Genomic DNA, 18,427 nt, shown 5'->3' on the forward strand with positions numbered 1-18,427 from the left:
AAAAAGTGCTCTGCCTACAAATTTGACAAACAATGCCTTAGTCTAGAATACGTTATTGATTAAATTCTGTAAAAATCTCAACAAGAGGTTGCAAGACAAAAACAATGACAAAGAACATTATGACAGTGTTTAATAATGATGAAAGTGTCTCTCCTGAAGGACCTCATGGTACAAAGACCTACTCACTTGTTAGCTCTAACACAAAGACTTACAAAGATGTCGTGAGCTCTCTTTTTCTGAAATGATGCAATAGTAGAGTCAGACAAAAATAGCTCATCTGCCACAGTATTATTGTACCCCTAAAGAGACTGTCATATGTGGATTCTTTCCCTGCAGTGAGCATTTGAAGATGATCCTCTGTAACTTTAATTATGTGTTTAAATTCATGTGTGCAAAATTTTTACCTACAGATATGAACTGGAAGTGCAAGAAATATTGGCCAGTGCTTACTGTCATTATGCCTTTGCTGTGGATATGCACCTATTTACACTGATTTGTATCCAGGTTTCCTCATACAGGGAAAATGTATTTCATGTCTTTCCTTCAATCTTTTCTTTTCCTTAGACTGTCTCCTGCCACAGAAAATAAACTTCGTCTTCATTACAGACGAGCTCTGAGAAATAACACTGACCCCTACAAAAGGGCTGTTTATTGTATTATTGGCCGTTGTGACATTGCAGACAACCAGAGTGAAGTTGCTGATAAAACAGAAGATTATCTTTGGCTAAAAGTAAGTCTGGTGTTGGGACTGTGGTGTTTGGTTTTTCTTTTTGTAAGAGCAGGTCTAAATGGTACCACGTTTCTCCACTGCTCTGCTACCCTTCCTACTTCTAGATCTGGTGTTTTGCATCAACGTAGTGCATGTGACCTGACCTTGAAAATAATGCAGGGCTTGGAACCTGAATCCCAGGGCTGTTCTGTTACCCTCTGTGCTATCAGGTGTTAGTTTGGTACTGTTGTCTTTGGAACTGTCATGTTCTTCATTCGACACTGATCTTTGTCACCTGTTTTTGGAAGTAGTATTACCTTGCTACAGTGAGGATTCTTTGAATTCTCCTTCCTGGATGGATGTCTGAAATGTCAGTGTGAATTGACCAGACACAATGCTGTCAATGTCTCTGAAGTCCTTACAGTTTTGGCAAGGGCATGATAGATACTGGTTGTTACCTGTTTCTCCTCTTTGTCAGAAAAAGGTAGAATTATGTATTTGTTACTATTGTATTTGTGGCAAAAAATGCTGCTTGAGAGTGTTCGGAGTCCCAGCATCAAAGTTTGCTGGCATGGAGGGATATGGAACCCCGGGGTTATATCTGCATGGATTTCAGCTGTTGCTGCCTTAGAGATCTTTGCTTCCCAGCAGTGGATGGAGCTGCTGCTGTGACTAGATACAGTTTCTAGTCAGTTGGTCAAATCCTAGGAGGGGCTCAGATGGAATTAATAGCTTCTAAGTGCATTGCTTGTGCAAGAGGAATATCTGTGCTTCTCTTTTTTGGATGTGCTTTTTAGCTGAACCAAGTGTGTTTTGATGATGGTGGCGCAAGCTCCCCGCAGGACCGGCTAACGTTATCACAGTTCCAGAAGCAGCTGCTGGAAGACTATGGTGAGAAACCACAGAGTGATGTCTTACCTGGGGCTCTGCTTTTTTGCTGAGGACATTTTCCAGTTGTTATTACACAAATCCTGGACTACACAAAAACCCTGCAGCTCTCCACTAGTGACAGGCCATCTTCTGTCCGTGGACAGCCTGCTTCCCTGGAGCTGTGGCAGACTTCAGTAAGACATGATGAATGAGTCCCATGTTTTCCCAGCAATCCAGAGAGTTAATACTCATCTGTGAGCAGCACTGCTGCTGTTTCTCCTTTATCCATTAATTGTGGGTTGCTTTCTCTCACCATAAATATGCAAAAGTCCTTTAGTAGAACTTCCAGCTTTGGAAATACAGAACAGAAAAGCAGTCACTACCTAATGTAGGCATGTATTTCCAAGCTTTTCCTCTGTGTGCATCTGGTGTTTATCTTTTCCCTTAAATTAGCATTTCAAGCAAATTTCTGGGGACCCAAGTCACAGTTCCTTCCATTTCAGAAGGTTTTAAGAACATCCACAGAATACATTTTCCTGTAAATGTCTTCCAGTCAATAAAAATTTAGTCACTTGGAACTGTCCAAAACATACCAAATTTGATTCTCCACAGCCTTCTAGTTTGTAGTATCACTCACACTCAGATAAAAATGCGTGGAAAATAAATATAATAAGCTCCTGTTGGTGTCACTGAGTAGGAAGATCCAGTTTTTTTAACATTATTTGTACCACTTAGCATAAGTATAAATGAAGACAAAAAGTTGTGGTCTTTAGAGAATCTATCACAGTTGATCAGAATTGATGGTTTGTTGTCTGAAAAGAACAAAGGAACTTTCCTGAGTAACTGTTTATTCTGTTTCACTTTTTGAATATGTCTTTGTGCTGTGGTCCTTCATGATAAATCTGCAGTGGCATAGTTGTAGGTGAGCCACTTATGTGTGGTTAGGAATTCAGTTTTGTGTACTGTGTTTATTTCGGTTGGCACCTAATAAACAGTAACGATGCAGTGTGACAGGAAGCATCCACTGTCAGTCATCTCTGACTGCAAAATCATGAAAATGGTGTGAAAATGCTACGTGTTGTGTTTTCTTTCAGGTGAATCACATTTTGCAGTGAACCAGCCACCGTTCCTCTACTTCCAAGTGTTGTTCTTGACAGCACAGTTTGAAGCTGCAATTGCTTTTCTTTTCCGGACAGAGCGCTTGCGCTGCCACGCTGTTCATGTTGCTTTGGTCCTGTTTGAGTTAAAATTGCTCCTGAAAGCATCTGGGCAGAGTGCACAGCTATGTAAGTCCTATTTACTTTATAGTAAAGGAATATTTTCTTAGCCCTCAGAGTACCCTCTATAAACGGCAGGTCTGAGTGATTAATCGAAGATTTATCGGAACAATCTCATAAAAATTAATTGTTTTAGTTGCATTAGAGCTCTGGATCATGGTTCTGACTAATTTGAGAGGAAGATCAGCATTTTCCTGGCATTAGATTCTCTAACAGTGCTGTTTCTGACCTTGCAGTAAGCCATGAAGCTGGTGACCCTCCTGGTGTCAGACGTTTAAATTTTGTGCGGCTTCTGATGCTTTACACCCGTAAGTTTGAATCAACAGATCCAAGGGAAGCTCTGCAGTACTTTTATTTTCTCAGGTAGGAGCCAATATATGTCTTTAGATATTCTCCTAGTTATTACTGCTTTATTATTCTTATCTGTTCTCAGAAACAGGAGTACCTTTCTCCCTCTCTTTATTTTATAGGAACGAGAAGGACAGCCAAGGAGAGAATATGTTCTTGCGTTGTGTTAGTGAAATAGTAATTGAAAGCAGAGAGGTGCGTTTAGCCATGTTTTGCTTTCCTCAGTTAAACTGAAATTAATTTCTTCTTTAAAATCTTTATTAGTCAGGACAGTCTTAGAGTTGCTTACTCTTTCTGCCTGATGCAGACCCAGATGAGAGAAGATCTTGCAATGGCCTTGCATTTAAGACATTTAGTCATATCTTTTGGCCTGTTATTTAGTTACAAATACTTTTATATTGGTCACTGTTTTTCATTCCATGACTATGTCTTTGTATTAATAAATATGTTACGAAATATGTGCAATTCATCTATTTTTGTTTCCTCTTTTTTCTTACTTTACATCCATGTGGATATAGTTTGATATGATTCTTGGAAAGCTGGAAAAGGATGGTAGTAGGAAGGTGAGTTCACAACTTACATTTTATATTAAAAGAACAACCGATGTATGATTTCCAAAGTAGTCATGAGGCTATTTTGCTTCTCTCTGTTTTCCACTAGCTAAATTATTACTGTATTTGAATACGTTCAAGTTCTCCCAGTTTGAGATCCTTTTACAGAATAATCTGTGGCCTGCCCTAACAAAAGGCAGGTCGGAACTGCAGGGCAAACTATGTTCCTCTAGACAGCTGCTGTAACTGAGGAAGCAAATGGCATCAGGTAAGTTTAGTGAAGTCAGAATTTTGTCTTCCCAGCCAGAAATGGAGTTTAGTTTAAGTGGGTGTGTGAGAGTGTTCTGTTAACCGAGGTGTGCATATGAAAATGATTTATGACATCCTCATTCACCTCACAGAAGAAATGTATTGCAGTCCTTGAGAAATCCTTGTAATTAAAGGAGCAAGGGCTAACAGACCACAAGTGTAGGCACAGCTTATCTGACCTTCATAGAGGTGAAAGCAAGTACTGGATAAAAGTTCAGCCATTTTTAGATGTGATGGATCTTGCTTCCAGTGTAAAAGCAGTTTCCTAATAGTAAAATGTAAGATTACACAGTCAGAAGATAAAGGAAACCTTAAGGTTTTACCTGCAAACAGGAGAGTGCATGCAAATGATGAAAATTTTAGATAATCAATTAAGTTTTTCTGTTTGCTATGACAGCTTTGGAAGATTTCTGTGTAAAGCAGACTGCAGAATCATTTGCATCTTAATTTTAAGATTAGGGCTCATATTGCTGTCAAAAATAGAGGGGGAAAGTTATTTCTGGCAGGAATTTCTTTTAGGTGTCTTTATTGTCTCATTTCAAAAGCAGTGAGATTGCATACAAGAGAACAAGGTAACTTGATAATCTTTACAAATATTTTGTTGTTTTGCACTTTCTTTGGTGTGAAACCAACAATTTTAAGTTTAAAATAAATTCTTCTAGTTGATATAGTCTCATTTTTGCATTGTCAACTACAGTAATGTCCAGATATTCTTGACTCTTTCATCTCTTTTATTCTACATGTTCAATATTTGTTTTAAAATTCTTGTTGCCCTTTTATTTATCTGTGTGAGATTTCCCTGGCAACCTGTCATGCCAGTATAAACAAACTGCATCCCTGGAGCCCTTGGAATGCTATGTGCTGAAGTCTTTTGTGTTTTCTTCTCTGTGTCATCAGCAATTAACAGCTCAAACTCTGAGTTATTTTATCTGGGTCATTTTGAATGAATTGGAAACCAAGGATGTCTCAGTGCTGACTCCATTTAAGAGAGAGTCCCTCTTGCAAGAACTCATTCTATTTTTAATGTCTCACTTTTGCACATTCCCATGGAAATGTACAGGCCATTCCAATCATAAGCCAACATGTAAAATATTCATTGCCTTGACAGAATATTCTGGAGTGTTTGAGCCTTCTGATTCCTCTTTTCATTTTTGTCTCACCTCTTTAGCCTGGCGTGATAGACAAGTTTACAAGTGACACAAAATCCATTATTAACAAAGTGGCTTCTGCAGCAGAAAATAAAGGATTGTTTGAAGAAGCTGCAAAACTCTATGACCTTGCAAAGGTATATGTCATTTGTGCTGCCTTATATTTGGTTCATCTTTTTTCCTTCCAAACATTCTACCTGTGATTAGGAGGTTAAATTTAATCTCAGAGATTGAATTGCCCTTATTCAAGCAGTTTATTTCTACTGCTGGAAGAACAGAGCCATAGGCTGCATGAAGAGATGTTTTAGTTAGCACATCCAGATGGATTGCACTCCAGGGATTCTGATTTAGGACATTGTGGTCCTTATCAATGTGCTCTTTTGAAGAGAGTGCCCCATGCATTATTTAATTCAGTTTAGTGCAGTTATTTACCTGGAGCATACTCTTCCAATTTCATAGATGTTGAACTGAAATCTAAAATAGTTGGTCTTTATACTGAGTACTCTTGTTTCCTTTGGAAATAGAGGTGGATACAACCATAACCACAGTTTTAGAGGAAAAACTAGGGGGAAATGCTTTTTCTTGTGACCCAGCAGCATTATGTTGCTTGTAGCTAATATGACCCTGACTCATTATGGGAGGGAAGTGGCTCTGGGCTTGCAGTAGACACCACTGCATGAGACTTTTCTGCTTTTTCAATGAGATTAAGACACCACGTTTCATCATGCTCCTTTTATTTTTGTAACTTTAATGCCAACAGAACCCTGACAAAGTTTTAGAACTGATGAACAAGCTCCTTAGTCCAGTTGTTCCCCAAATCAGCACTCCCCAGTCAAACAAGGAGCGTTTGAAGAACATGGCCCATTCCATTGCTGAGAGGTAAGACTCAGGTAAGGGCAGGACTGGGTGATTCACCTCAGCACGACCTGGCACTGTCAGAGCTGTGGATGTTAGTTTCTGCAGGTTGGACTGTGGCATCCACAGCAGTATATTTAGAAAGACAAAGAAGGGGTCAGAATTTACCCTGTCCTGCTCGTGAAGGCTGCAGTACCAAAACCAGAAATCTTCAGGGGCAGGTCAGGTAAATTTGGCAAGAAGTTTTATCTGTAGGTGAATCAGGATTGCCAGCTGGAGATGGAGTCTATTAAGGGGCAATAAATATATTAATTGTATGTTTTATATTATTTTTAAAGCAAAAGATTGTAACAGTTGCTGAGTCATTGCATGCAATTCACTTTTTTGAAATAGTATTAAGAGAGAGCTACAAACCCAGTAATTCTGAGTTGTAACAATTGTTCGGTAGCTGTCTGAAAACTGTTGCTTTAATGAAGACTAAAAATGGAATATTTAAGATGAGCTGTGTATGGCTAATGCAAGCAGTGGACCTCATTTCCACAGCCTGTTATATTAATGCCAAGTACTGTGTGGTGTCCAGAAAGAAAGGAAGCAACTGAAAGGAATGTCCCCTGCCATGTCTGTATACTAATTAGGGTATGGGCTTGAGAGACATCAGTGCTCAAGATTCATTAACAGTTGGAAGTTAGGATTAACCTGATTCTGAGAAGCTGTAGTTGCAAAATATGTCCATGATTTTCTTGAATTGTCACCTTTTGGTGCATCTTGTCACGGTGACTGCCAGGGACAATTCTTGTATTTTACTAGAGCAAAATGTGGATTCCTATGAGGAATGCCTTACTGCTTTTTATCAACCATTGAGCTGCAGAGAGAATAAAAATAAACCAAGCCCACTTGCTGGCACTTTGAAATTGGGAAGACAAATACAGAAATGTATTGATTTCCATCAGAGGCTTTTGCCTTTCTTCTTTTGACAAGTGGCATTTGCCAGTCACTCCTTCTAGTCAGCCTTTCCTTTATTTGGGCAGGCTGGGATCAAGTGCAAAACCGGTGCTGTATTGACTCGGTGAGAGACTGATTTGGTGGCAGACATTAAAGAGAATTAAATCTATGGCTTGAGTTAAAGCTTCAGCAAAGGCTGTAATGGGCTTTTTTGCTTTGCTACGTGCTTTGATCTGTCTGAAAGCACTAAATATTACTGTACAATAATGCCACTTCACAGCTGCAAACCTGGGTGATTGCAAAGCCAGAGCAGTTCTGACTAGCACATCTTCTTGCCATTTAAATGTAAGATAGGGCTTTTCCATGTGTACTGTCCTGATGACAGTGCTGTAGGGATGCAGCATTCCTCCTGTGTGTTCTTGTGATGCTTTTGGAGCAGGGGAGACACCAAAGAAAAAGGCCAAGAGCCTACATGGTTTCCTCATCTGCAGGACCACTCTTGTGGAAATAGCTTCTTTGTGCCCTCATGAAGTTAGGAGTGAGAGCAGGCAGCCCTCCAGTTCATCCCATAGCCAGTGTAGCTCCCAGGAGCAGGCAGGAACTCTTAATCCATCTTTAAAGTCTTAACTTCTTGCTTAAAGCAGGCAGTTGTGCTGGAGGATTGTCTGCTGTAAAGCAGCGTGTTAAACATGCTGGTACAGAGCTTGCCATGCAGGTCTCTGCTGCCTGGCACTATTTCCCCATGAATGTGGGAAATATAAACATTTTAAAGGAAACAAATGCTGGATTTGCAAAACTGGAAGTGATTAACAGTGTTTTTAAAAAGGCACAACCTGTGAAAATTCTGCCTCCCAGTTAAGGAAAATGAAAGCTGTCTTTTTTAAATGCCCTTTGTCCTTGAGTTTGATGTCTCCACTTCCAAGAATTGCAAGGGCACAGTTATAAAAGGTTACCATTTTGCACAATAAAATTGTAACACAATTTCTTTCAGGTACAAAGCGCAGGGGATAAGTGCAAAGAAATCCATTGACTCCACGTTCTACCTTCTGCTAGACTTAATCACATTTTTTGATGAATATCACGCTGGTCACGTTGACAGGGCCTTTGATGTAAGTTTTAAGAGTTCTGTTTGAAGTGTAGCCTTCCTAATGCCCTTGAAAGCCCAGAATGTCTCAAATAACATCACTTTAAAAATTTGATTTAATGAGTTAGAAGGGACTGCAATGTTACAGGAATTCTAAAAGGTGTTTCTTCCCTGTTGCTTGAGAAACAGGATGATCTTCCTGGAGCTATTTTGTAGACATGAAACAAAACATTCCTGTTGCTCAACAAAGTGAGGAGATAAACCAGTAAATGACAATGAAATTATTTCTCTTGAATGGAAACAGAAGCATTTCATTAACACTTCAAAACACGCTTTATTAATATATGGTACATAGAATGCTGATTATCTGTCCTGATTCCTGCTTTTCTTTTTGAAGATTATTGAGCGCCTGAAGCTTGTACCTCTTAGCCAAGATTGTGTCAAGGAGAGAGTCGCTGCCTTCCGGAATTTCAGTGATGAAGTAAGTCATGTCTTGGGTTTAGCTTCCTAAAGCCTTTTGCTTTATTAAAAGGATCTTAAAACCTTGTCATCTCATCATTCTTATTCTTTAGCGGAGAAAAAGGATGAGATTATTTTGATTTCATACAAGTATACTCTTGGCTTGCAACTTTTTCTTCTTAATGCTGCTCTTTTGAGCACTAGAATTCCCTACCCAGAAATCCTGTCTCCATTTTGAAGAAAGTATCTGCAGATGTGAGTCTCCCTGAACTTACTGAGTTTCATTCAAGAATTCAGAATATTGAAAACTTTTAACTTGCTGGTGACTTAATTCTTTCGTGTTCTTAATGGTCACTAAGCATTTGTAGGTTGTTTCTTTCTTTCCCTCTAAATTACAGGAATTAATGGATTTGTGTATTAGCAAATGAAGCATAGTGGAAAGCTGTTACTGCTCTTGAACTGTTTTAACTGGAGGGTGACGCTTCTTTTTTAGGCAGTGGTTGCGTGTATTTGGGTGCTTTGGGTTTTATCTGACCTGCTGCTATCAGACAGGAAGGTGCAGCCATTGGGCATGTCTGTCTCAAAGCTCTGGGTGGTGTTTCTGCTGGATGGTGCAGTCATAGCAGGGGTAACCATTACACCTATGACTGCTACAGAAATCTGTAAAGTAAGGCTCATGGTTCTGTCAACCTGCTTATGCTGCAATGTGTATTTTTTCCCCCTTGTTTTGTGTAGATCAAACACAATTTATCTGAAGTCCTGCTTGCAACCATGAATATTTTATTCACCAAGTATAAGAGGATGAAAGGCACAAGCCCAACCACTCCTGCCAGACCCCAGCGGGTAATGGAAGACAGAGACTCGGTAAGAATATAATTCTCACTGTCTGACAAGTTTTCTTATGTCCTGTTCTGCTGGTTTCAAGAGATTGGGCTTCAAGTAACTGTGGATCTCTAATGGTCTGATGCCTTCAGTTTTGTGTAAAGAAAGGTTGGAACTGGGTGATCTTTAAGGTCCCTTTGAGGCTAAGCCATTCTGAGTCTATGATATTGTTTAAATGACATTGAGCTAATGGAGATATTGCATCTATATTCACCTCCTAGCAAGAGAAAACAAGTGTCCACTTTGCTTCTTAGTGGAATCTTAGATAGTAAAGCAAATGGGAACAGTGCAGTCTCTAGGATAGTTGATGTTGCTGCCTTGATAACTGAGCTGTTGCTTTTTAAGCACCTGATTGCCACTTTTTTCATTTGAGTAAGTGCCCGTTTCTGGTAGAAGGGCCTTCCCTGACTCTTCCCCTCAGCTTGCTTCTGTAGTGATGCAGGCCAACATTTTCCAACTGTTCTTGGGTGAAACACCAAGATGCTCGAGCACATCCCCTTGGTGAACACCAGCATTGTTCTGCTACCCCTGCAGGGAGTGGGCAGCTTGCAGCTTGGTCTGGCTGCTGTTGCAGTGCATGACCACTGTGGGTTTGACTTCACTGCTCCAGCTGGTGCAGAGGCATTTCCCCGAGCCACTGATGGGAGCCTCCACCTCCAGCAAGCTGCAGAATAGGCAGCATTTAAATGGCACAGCCAGATTTGTGAGCACTCAACTGCCAACATGTGGAGTTGAGCAGAAGGGTTCATGGCTTAATTCCAGCTAGTTTTGGTCTTGTAACTCTTAATAAGTTAAAGCTGCTGCAGGCGCTTGAAACCAAGTCCAAACCATTCATCCTGTCTTAACAGATTAGAAAATAAATATCAACTCCTTTTGAGAGTGAAAAACCAACTTGGGCCATAGCCAGCTTTATTCCAGGCTTTAGTCAGCTACAGAAGTGCATTTGATCTGTAAATTGTAATACTGGTAAAAGTTTTAGTAGCATTTTTAAATTACATAGAAAAATAAAAGGCTTAGGTAATGGTACAGCTTTTGTCTTGGGGCACAGCCTGCAAGAGCTACGGGATCCTGCCTCACAAGGGTGCTTGTACTCTAGGTCAGTAGCACTGGAGATGGATACACACTGCTTGGGCTTCTTCCACCTTAAACTCTGCACGTGTGAAGAAGTCCCAGGCCAACACAATCTGGTGTTAGCTGCTGTGTGTCTTCACAAGGTTGGCACTGAGAAAAGAGTGCCTTAGCTCCTTGCTTTCCAAGTGAACTGTTTGTTTTGATTTTGTGATTTCAGTCTTATGCCTTGTGTAGAAGGATTTACCATCTCCATAGGGGTGGAGTGCTGTCAGGTGCCAGGTCAGGATGAATACCATGGGCTGACTGGGGATGGGATTAGCAGCTTTGCTGGCAGAGGTTTGTGTGGAAGGCGGCCACCGTGATACTGTATCATATCCACAGTGTGCTCAGTGTGAACACCGCTTCATAAATGTGCTCTGCACTCTTGGGTGTTGTCACAGTTGTGGAGATGAACTGATGTTGTACCTTGCTAAAAGCTCTTGAAAGTTTTCTTTATTTCAGGCTTCAAGTTTTGTTAATCAAGCTCCAGGCCTCGTGATGGGATCTCATGGCAGCAGGGTGTCAGTGATGTTGGGAGAACGGGGGGTTCTGAGTCATGGATCTCTGGCTGCCGTGCGCAGTACAAGCTGTGCTTTGCCATCAGAGGGGACAAGTGTCCACTGCCTCTGCTGTCAGGGAGGGGATAAGGGAACAGCTATGTGACTGGAGTGTCACAAGGGAGCGTAAATCTGCAAATGTAGGATTAGCAAGAGAAAATTCCTACCACCCTGTAGGTCCCATCTGCCTAAAGATTTGCATATGCAGAAATAATAGCAGACATGAGCACATGGAAGGTAGGGTAAGAATGGCTTTAGCATGTGTTATCCTTTTTATTTACCCTGAAGAATTTCTTCCAAGACTGCAGGAGCAGGGAATTTAGATTGTTTCAGTTGAGAGGCAACTCAGGCAATTTTAGTGGTGTGAAGAAATGAGGGCATTATAGATGTGAGGAGAGAGGTGTTCCTTCAGCAAAACCTCATTCACCTGGATGGAGATGGCAGACATGAGCTTCAACAGGCTGTGCATGACAAGAATTTGTCTCCTGAACTTCCCTGGGAGAAGGGCAGCTTTTCCATATTCTCTGGGGAAGCAAATTTATGGGGAAAGCAGACCCTGTCAGAAGTTTAGTCTTGGCACATTGCCTAGTGGACAGCAAAAGTGAAATTACCTTTCCTTGAACAGGTCTTTGAAATACCTGGCTTTTCTTTAGATCCATCAGAACAGGCAGATTCAGATCCCTCTGTTCATCAGAAGAAAATATAGTTGCTGTTTGTAACTCAGAGGCTTATTCTACACAGCAGGGAGCAGCGTCCCCCAGAGAGGAAATCAGCCCTTGAATCTGCCCTCTGGTGCCAAGCACGGTTCTGCCGAGCACCCTGAGCAGGATTCTGCTGCCGTGGGTGGGACTTTAGCAGGAACAGCATGGAGCTGGCAGCACGGGCAGGATGGAGGGGAGTGGTACTGCTGGAGCCCCCCCAAACCCAGTAATGCTCTCTGCAAAACATCTCCTGTCCCACTTTGGAGGTGGACTAGAAAAAATCAGGTTTGGGGTCAGAGCTGGCATTTCTGCATTGTGTTTATTTCCGAATGAAATCACCCAAGCTATGTTTTGGGTATTTTTTCTTTTATGTATATAATTAATTAGTTTTGGGAATAAGGGAACAAAGTTCTGTCCCACTAGGCCTGATCCATTTTGTCAGATTTCAGGCAGAGATTGCAGGGAGCCCAGCCTGCAGTCCTGGAAACCATGGCTGCAGTGACAGCCCTGACCCAGATGCTGTGAGTGCATGACAGTAATGTCGTAGGCTACTCACCCCAGTCAGGGGTGGTGAACTCTCTGGAGCAGCCCAAGGGCATTATCTTGGCAAAATCAGGTCATGAATGGAATGGAATTAATTTTTTTAAATTATCTATGGTCTTGTTTAAAATTGCAAGTAACTGTAACATTCATTAAGTAATTACAGCCAATAGAACATCTAGACCTCCAGGCCGCTCTTAACCTCTGCAAACCTCTGTTTGTTCTTCCCAAAGTATTGTTTAGATTTTTGAAAATAGGCCAGCTCTGGTATCATTGCTACTGTAAAGGGAAAGAGAACAGTAACTCACACCCTTACTTGACCCTTCTTAGTCATGGTGAGAGTTTTTGCCTCTTAATACTTTAACTCCTAAGTCAGACACCTTGACATGCTTTTTTTTTTCATCTACCACCTCCACTGAAAAGCCGCAGCTCAGACATAATTACACAGCCTCACTGTCTAACACATTTGGGAGCAGGCTGGGAGACTGTGACTGGAGCAGAAGGAGTGATTTCCAGGCCACCTTGTTAAGTTGCCAGTCCGCTGGTGGTAACTGACAGCTTGGGAGGGAAACTGTCCTGGGAGATGATAGCAATTAGGTCAGTCTAGGGAAAACTCTCACAGCTTCTCCATTATTAGCCTCCAGAGTTTCTCTGTGGCTGTTGAATAACAGACTGGTTTAACATCACCCTGAAAAAGGGGTGGAATTGGCCAAAGAGGCATCTGGGATGGTGTTTATAACAGCTCCCAGCTGTGGAATGGGCTTTGGTCGCTTCTCAGCTTGCAAGTTCCTGCTGTCAGATTAACCATCCACATGTCAATAGCAACCTGAAAACCTTTGGCTTTCCCTGCAGTCAGTAGGTGAAAGCAGGATTTGAACAGTTGGATCCTCTGTACAGTACAGTAATTTTGAGATGCTTAATATTTAATAAGAAACACCTTATAGCAGTCAAAGCAGTCTGAACAGTTTTCTACAAAGATTTGGGTTTTCTGTATTCTCTTAACTCCTACCAGTTATTGGAATGACTTTCCTTTTACTTTAATAACCATTTTAACAAATGAAACAAATTATTCCTGAATTCCTTCAGCTGTTCTGTAGTCTTCTGGTGTGCAAGAAGGGGTTTGGTTGCTTTGGGTGAAGGTCTGAGTGGGCTTGGTGCCTCTGCTTTTGTTGTGTTATTGGTGGGAAGAGCCTTTGAGGAAACTGGCATGTTGCAGGGTGATGCTGGAGATCGATCTCCAGGTGTGTGTGGCATTTCTGATTCATTTCTAGTGCTTCTGCTTTGAGAACATTGATGCTGCATTTCAACAGGATCAACTTTATGTTTTGCAAGATGGGAAGGAATCCTGTTGCCCTAGGAAATCCCACTTCATGCAGAAATTATAAGATTGCTGCAGTACAGCAATGCCCCATATTGCTGAAAATATTTTTCTTAGATATTTTCAAATAAGATGGGATCATTTTTTAAACAAAAGGGTAACTTGACATACTTTTAATGGTTGGAAAAGGGAATAATTGGATTTTCTTCAAAATGCAGAGGTTCCTTTTCCAGAGAGCAGCTCTGAGAGATAAAGATTACATGTGTTTGTTTGAAGAGTATTCTATCATTGTTCTTTTTTTATACTAAAGTAACTGTACTTTGTTTTTCTCTTTTTTAGCAACTCCAGTCTCAAGCTCGGGCACTGATAATGTTTGCTGGGATGATCCCGTACAGAACATCAGGAGACACAAACGCAAGACTGGTGCAAATGGAGATCCTTATGAATTAGCAGAGCAGCTTTGGCTGGGGTTGCAGCAGCCTGTGCCTGTCTTTAGTACGTTCAGAGGGCCCATGGGACCAGTGTCATTTTGTATTCTGTATTTTTGTTGATGGAAATAAATTTCTTTGGTTTTGATATTTGTTTTTGACATTTTAATTTTCACTGATTCCTGTGGTTTTATGTTTTTATTGATTTTATTTTCAGTTGGTTTACATTTAGAAATTAATTCTTAATTAGTTAATAGGCTATGCAGAAAAACAAGTCATAGTTCTGCAGTAGGGACACGAAAATGGAATTTTGTAGCAGAAGAGGAAATGGAGAAGAAAACTTTGATTTATTGCTTAATGTACTTACAGCTGAGAAACTTTAGGGGGTTTTGGATGCATGTTAAGTGTTGAAAATGTGTCTGATGCCCCACTCACCCGTGTGACACACTGCCATCAGCCCATCCCGTTGTCTCGTGTGGCGCATGTGCTGCTGCGGTGCCGGTGAGCTCTGTGTGCTGCACACACCCCTCCGTGCTGAACCAGGTGCTCGCAGCCCTGGAGCTCTGCTGAAGCTTTTGCAGGAACAGGTGGGTTGGAAACAGGTATATTTTGGTAGGAGAGTTTTTTGTGAGCAACACATTAATTTTAGTCAGTTGCATTCCAAGTGGGCCCCTGTCAAGTTCACCAGAAGTGAGAAAGCTGAACCAGAGAGGCCCAGGTGAGGCTGTGTTGGGTGTGGGTGGATATTACTGTTGGTTCAGCAGGAAATGTGAACCCTGCAAAAGCAAGGGGCTTTAAAAATTGTTACCTTTAAGTGTTTTGAGCTACAATTAAATAAGAGTGAAAGCCCAAGGAGCATTTTATAGTAGAAACTTTTATTTTTAGTATAACTTCCTATCTTTGAAAAAAAATGAGAGGAATGTTGCTGGTTACTCTTGCTACTCTCCTGCTGCTGTCTCACCCTCTTGTGTTACTGGGATATCAGAACATGTGGCATTTGGAATGCAGAGCAGGCAGCAAAATGTAGGGGCTGATTTCAGCCTTTATATGTTAACAGCTATCATGGGACAGAATTAATCTCCATTTTGCAATGTCTTAGTTTACTGGGATGGAGGAATATCTGACTGACATGATGACAATTTTCCCAATTACTTTCTTCACCAGAAATGTTGTAGCATAAGTTTTGTCCACCTTTTGGACAGGAAGCAAAGGGCTTGCCAGCCACCCCAATCCATGTCTCTCAGCATTAGCAAACCAGCTGCTGGGTTCTCAGAGGATAGAGCTAGGGATTGTGTACGGCATGGAGAGCTCCTGTAGCATGGCCAGGATTGTCCCAACTGAAAGCTGAGGGAGACCTGGACAACACCCTGCAGGTAAAAGGGGAGTTGGTGAGTTACCAAGGAGTTATTTGAGGGTGGGAGTGGGCTAGAATTGCTTAACAAACTTGTCAACAGGTGAGTGTGGAAAGATGTATTGGCTATTTACATTTCTGGTATATTTGTGTGGAAATGCTTCTTGGCATATCTCAGGTAAGAATTGATGCCATTCCCTAGAGAACAGGCACCATCCCTGTCTGTGGACAGTTGTGGTGGGGCCAGGGCTGCCCCAGATGCAGTCCTGCAGGATGACTCTGCTGTATTCTCCTTGCTGGTGCTCAGCCCCTGTCCCCGAGTTACTCCCAGCATCAAACCATCTCCCAGAGAGTCTGGCAAGTCTGCACCTGTCCTCAGGCAACCACTGACCTGAGCAAGAGAGGGACAATGTTTGCTGGAGTCTGGGAAGAGTGAGGGCCACCTTCCCCACTGTAATTCCCTCTCCCTGATCTGCCATTCATGCAGGAACAGAAGACCTTTGGGGCTCAGCTCTTAGTGCTGCCATTTCAGGACCTTGTTCTCCTGTCTCTTGCCCATCCTCTGCTCAGGAGAGCTGTCGTGCTGCCTCACTGCCATGTTCCCATGTCCGTTGTTGAACCTGGGGACCTTTTATAAGCAGTACTTTACTCTTTCTCCATCTGCCCTTCAAGGAGGCTACAGCAGGTGCTCTGTGTTACCTGTCCAGTAGGGAAAAAAAATAGTTTAAAGTTCTGCTCAGGGTTAACCTGGTAAAAACGACACTGAGCTAAGGGAAGACAGCTCCTGAGGGAACTGGCATTGCTGAAATGTGCCTCGACGGCCTCCTAAACACTGTCAGAAAGCTGGTGTCAGTGGGACCTCTCTTCTCAGCTGTCTCTTGTTAGGTTTTTCTAGTCCAGACAACAAAATTAATCCTTTTAAGTATTTTCACCATTACCTCAGAGTATGCTGGTCATAGTCAGAGTACTTGCCAATGGGTTACATTCCTACTCCTCTGCCTTTCCTTGGATTTCCCTGCTGAATGCAGATTCTGCATCTCAGTCTGATTTTTTATTATGTTTTCCAGATCCTCTGGTTGGAGTAGACCTGCTAAATGAGATGGCTTTTCTGTTCACCACTGTTTCCTACTAATACTGCATTTGTCTACTAGTGCTTGGACCTTGTTCCTTGCAGGAGCTGAAGAAATTGTTTTCAGAAAAAGTGAATTCAATGAACTTCTTTTGGTTTTGTTACTCTCCCAACCCTTGCCACCCTAGCCTCTCAAAGAAGCAAAATGTTTTCCTTCCAGCCTGGAAGAAGTAAGGGGATATTGTTAATTCCAGTTCTGTGTCCCTGGGGTGAGATTGTCTCAAATACTGCCTCTGTTCATGTCCCTGTATCAGCATTTTTGTCCTTTTTCTCTCTCTGTTTGAAGTTGGAAGAATGGAGATGGTGTCTGGAAGAGATGGGAGATGACCTCTGTGTTCCTACTGGGAAAGGTTACTGGCAGTTGGCTGAATAACCATCTCTCTTCTTTTCCCAGGCTTCTTTTGCTGTGGTGCTGAGAAATTGAGTCTGCTCTGCATGGTGGGTTTGCAGTGCCGAGCCCCTGCATCATTCGTGTGTCCTGTGTGACTCAGGGCGGTAGGTTCCCTCTTCCACAGGGATGGAAACAGGTCATTATTACAGCCTCATTAAAACCTTTTGGAATATAACACTTCGGCAGTCTTTAAAAGAAGCTGTGTAATGCACCGCACCATGCTCTGCTTAACTCGATTTTGGGTTCATTTGAAGCGTTTAATATCCAGACCAAACTGGGGGATCGGCTGGAAGTGAGGGAAAGCCCTGCAGAAACAACTTGGCACCTCTTCCGTGTGAGTGGAGGGGCTGGAGGGAGGTGCTGCAGAGCTCCCCTCCCTGCCCGCAGCTCCCAGCGCCGCTCGGCCCCGGTATTGTTGCTGCAGCTGGTGTTGTGAATCAGGCCGACGACAAGCGCTTCCTACAATCCGGCTATTTCACTACACCAGGGTTGCATCATACCACTCGCTTCGCTCTTCGCCCGCCTCTGGAGCCCTCCTGTGTCTTCTGGAGCATCTCTGACTGTGCTGTGTTTAACAGACCCCCCACTTAAGAGACTGGTTTGTGCTGTTTTGGGCAAATCAGCGGTTTTGATGAAAACAGTGAGGTTCTAAAATAAAGCCACTTCTGCTGGTTGTGAGTCTGCTGATGCATCTGTTGTGAGAGGAAGCTGGTGTCTACTTTGTGGAGGTTGTTGTGTGAGGTGCTGGGGTGACGCTCTTTCCTCGTCCCCACCTCGCCCTTGTCCCTGCTCTCCAGGCTCCAGTGCTCTGCAGTGCTGCGAGGGCTGAGCACGGATGCAGACCGGGCTGCCTGCCCTCAGCTGCACGGGGCTTGGGTGATCACGGCCGTCTGACCTCGCACAAACAAGGGGGCTGGAGCAAGTCCTCAAAAATCAGGTCAAAATTTGTGTGTGAATGCAGAGACAGCCAGAGGCAGCAGGGCAGGCAGGCCCAATTTTCCATTAACTTGCAAAGCCACACGGAGCTGAAATTCCAATGGGCTGCCCTCGAATTTTATTGCTGGCCTTGTTTGCTGTCTTTGCTGATCTTATCTGTAACTGCTTTCGTGGCACATGTGACAGGGGCTGCGGGACTGTAAGAGGCGCCCATCCCTCCCCCTGTCCTCACTTGCTGTGGCTGTGGGGATACGGCCACACAGCTTCGGCTCATGTGTTGTGTGATGGGAGCAAGGGTTTAAGTGGCTTATTAACTCTGGGATGGGACTGGGGGCAGTTCTGAGCCCTGGTGCTCAGTGGTACCCTGTCCCTGGGTCTGGAGAGGAAGGGGGCTGTGGGACCATGGGCATCTCTGCTGCCTGCTACTGAGAGCTGCCAGCTCCCGGCGCTGGACAAGCACAGGCAGACTGACACCGCGCTCTACAGCCTGTCTTCTCCAGCAGCCTGGAATCTGAGTCCCAGCAGGGGCATC

At 42.8% G+C, this 18,427-nt stretch overlaps 1 protein-coding gene across 2 annotated transcripts in view; it reads left to right on the forward strand.

Moving 5' to 3' along the window:
• NUP93 (nucleoporin 93) overlaps positions 1–14,236 on the forward strand; it is a 73,112-nt gene extending 58,876 nt beyond the window's left edge. For both annotated transcript variants that reach the window (XM_053987557.1, XM_053987558.1), the window contains 12 exons: positions 565–730; positions 1,507–1,600; positions 2,674–2,865; positions 3,093–3,219; positions 3,327–3,399; positions 3,723–3,767; positions 5,233–5,349; positions 5,973–6,091; positions 8,001–8,118; positions 8,491–8,574; positions 9,288–9,416; positions 14,000–14,236. In XM_053987557.1, the coding sequence (XP_053843532.1) occupies positions 565–730; positions 1,507–1,600; positions 2,674–2,865; positions 3,093–3,219; positions 3,327–3,399; positions 3,723–3,767; positions 5,233–5,349; positions 5,973–6,091; positions 8,001–8,118; positions 8,491–8,574; positions 9,288–9,416; positions 14,000–14,110 (1,375 nt within the window). In that variant the 3' untranslated portion in view covers positions 14,111–14,236. The remainder of the gene's footprint in view (positions 1–564; positions 731–1,506; positions 1,601–2,673; positions 2,866–3,092; positions 3,220–3,326; positions 3,400–3,722; positions 3,768–5,232; positions 5,350–5,972; positions 6,092–8,000; positions 8,119–8,490; positions 8,575–9,287; positions 9,417–13,999) is intronic.
• The last annotated feature ends 4,191 nt before the right edge of the window (positions 14,237–18,427 follow it).

This window comes from Vidua macroura, chromosome 11 (genome assembly GCF_024509145.1).
Source record: "Vidua macroura isolate BioBank_ID:100142 chromosome 11, ASM2450914v1, whole genome shotgun sequence".
Classification (NCBI taxonomy): domain Eukaryota; kingdom Metazoa; phylum Chordata; class Aves; order Passeriformes; family Viduidae; genus Vidua; species Vidua macroura.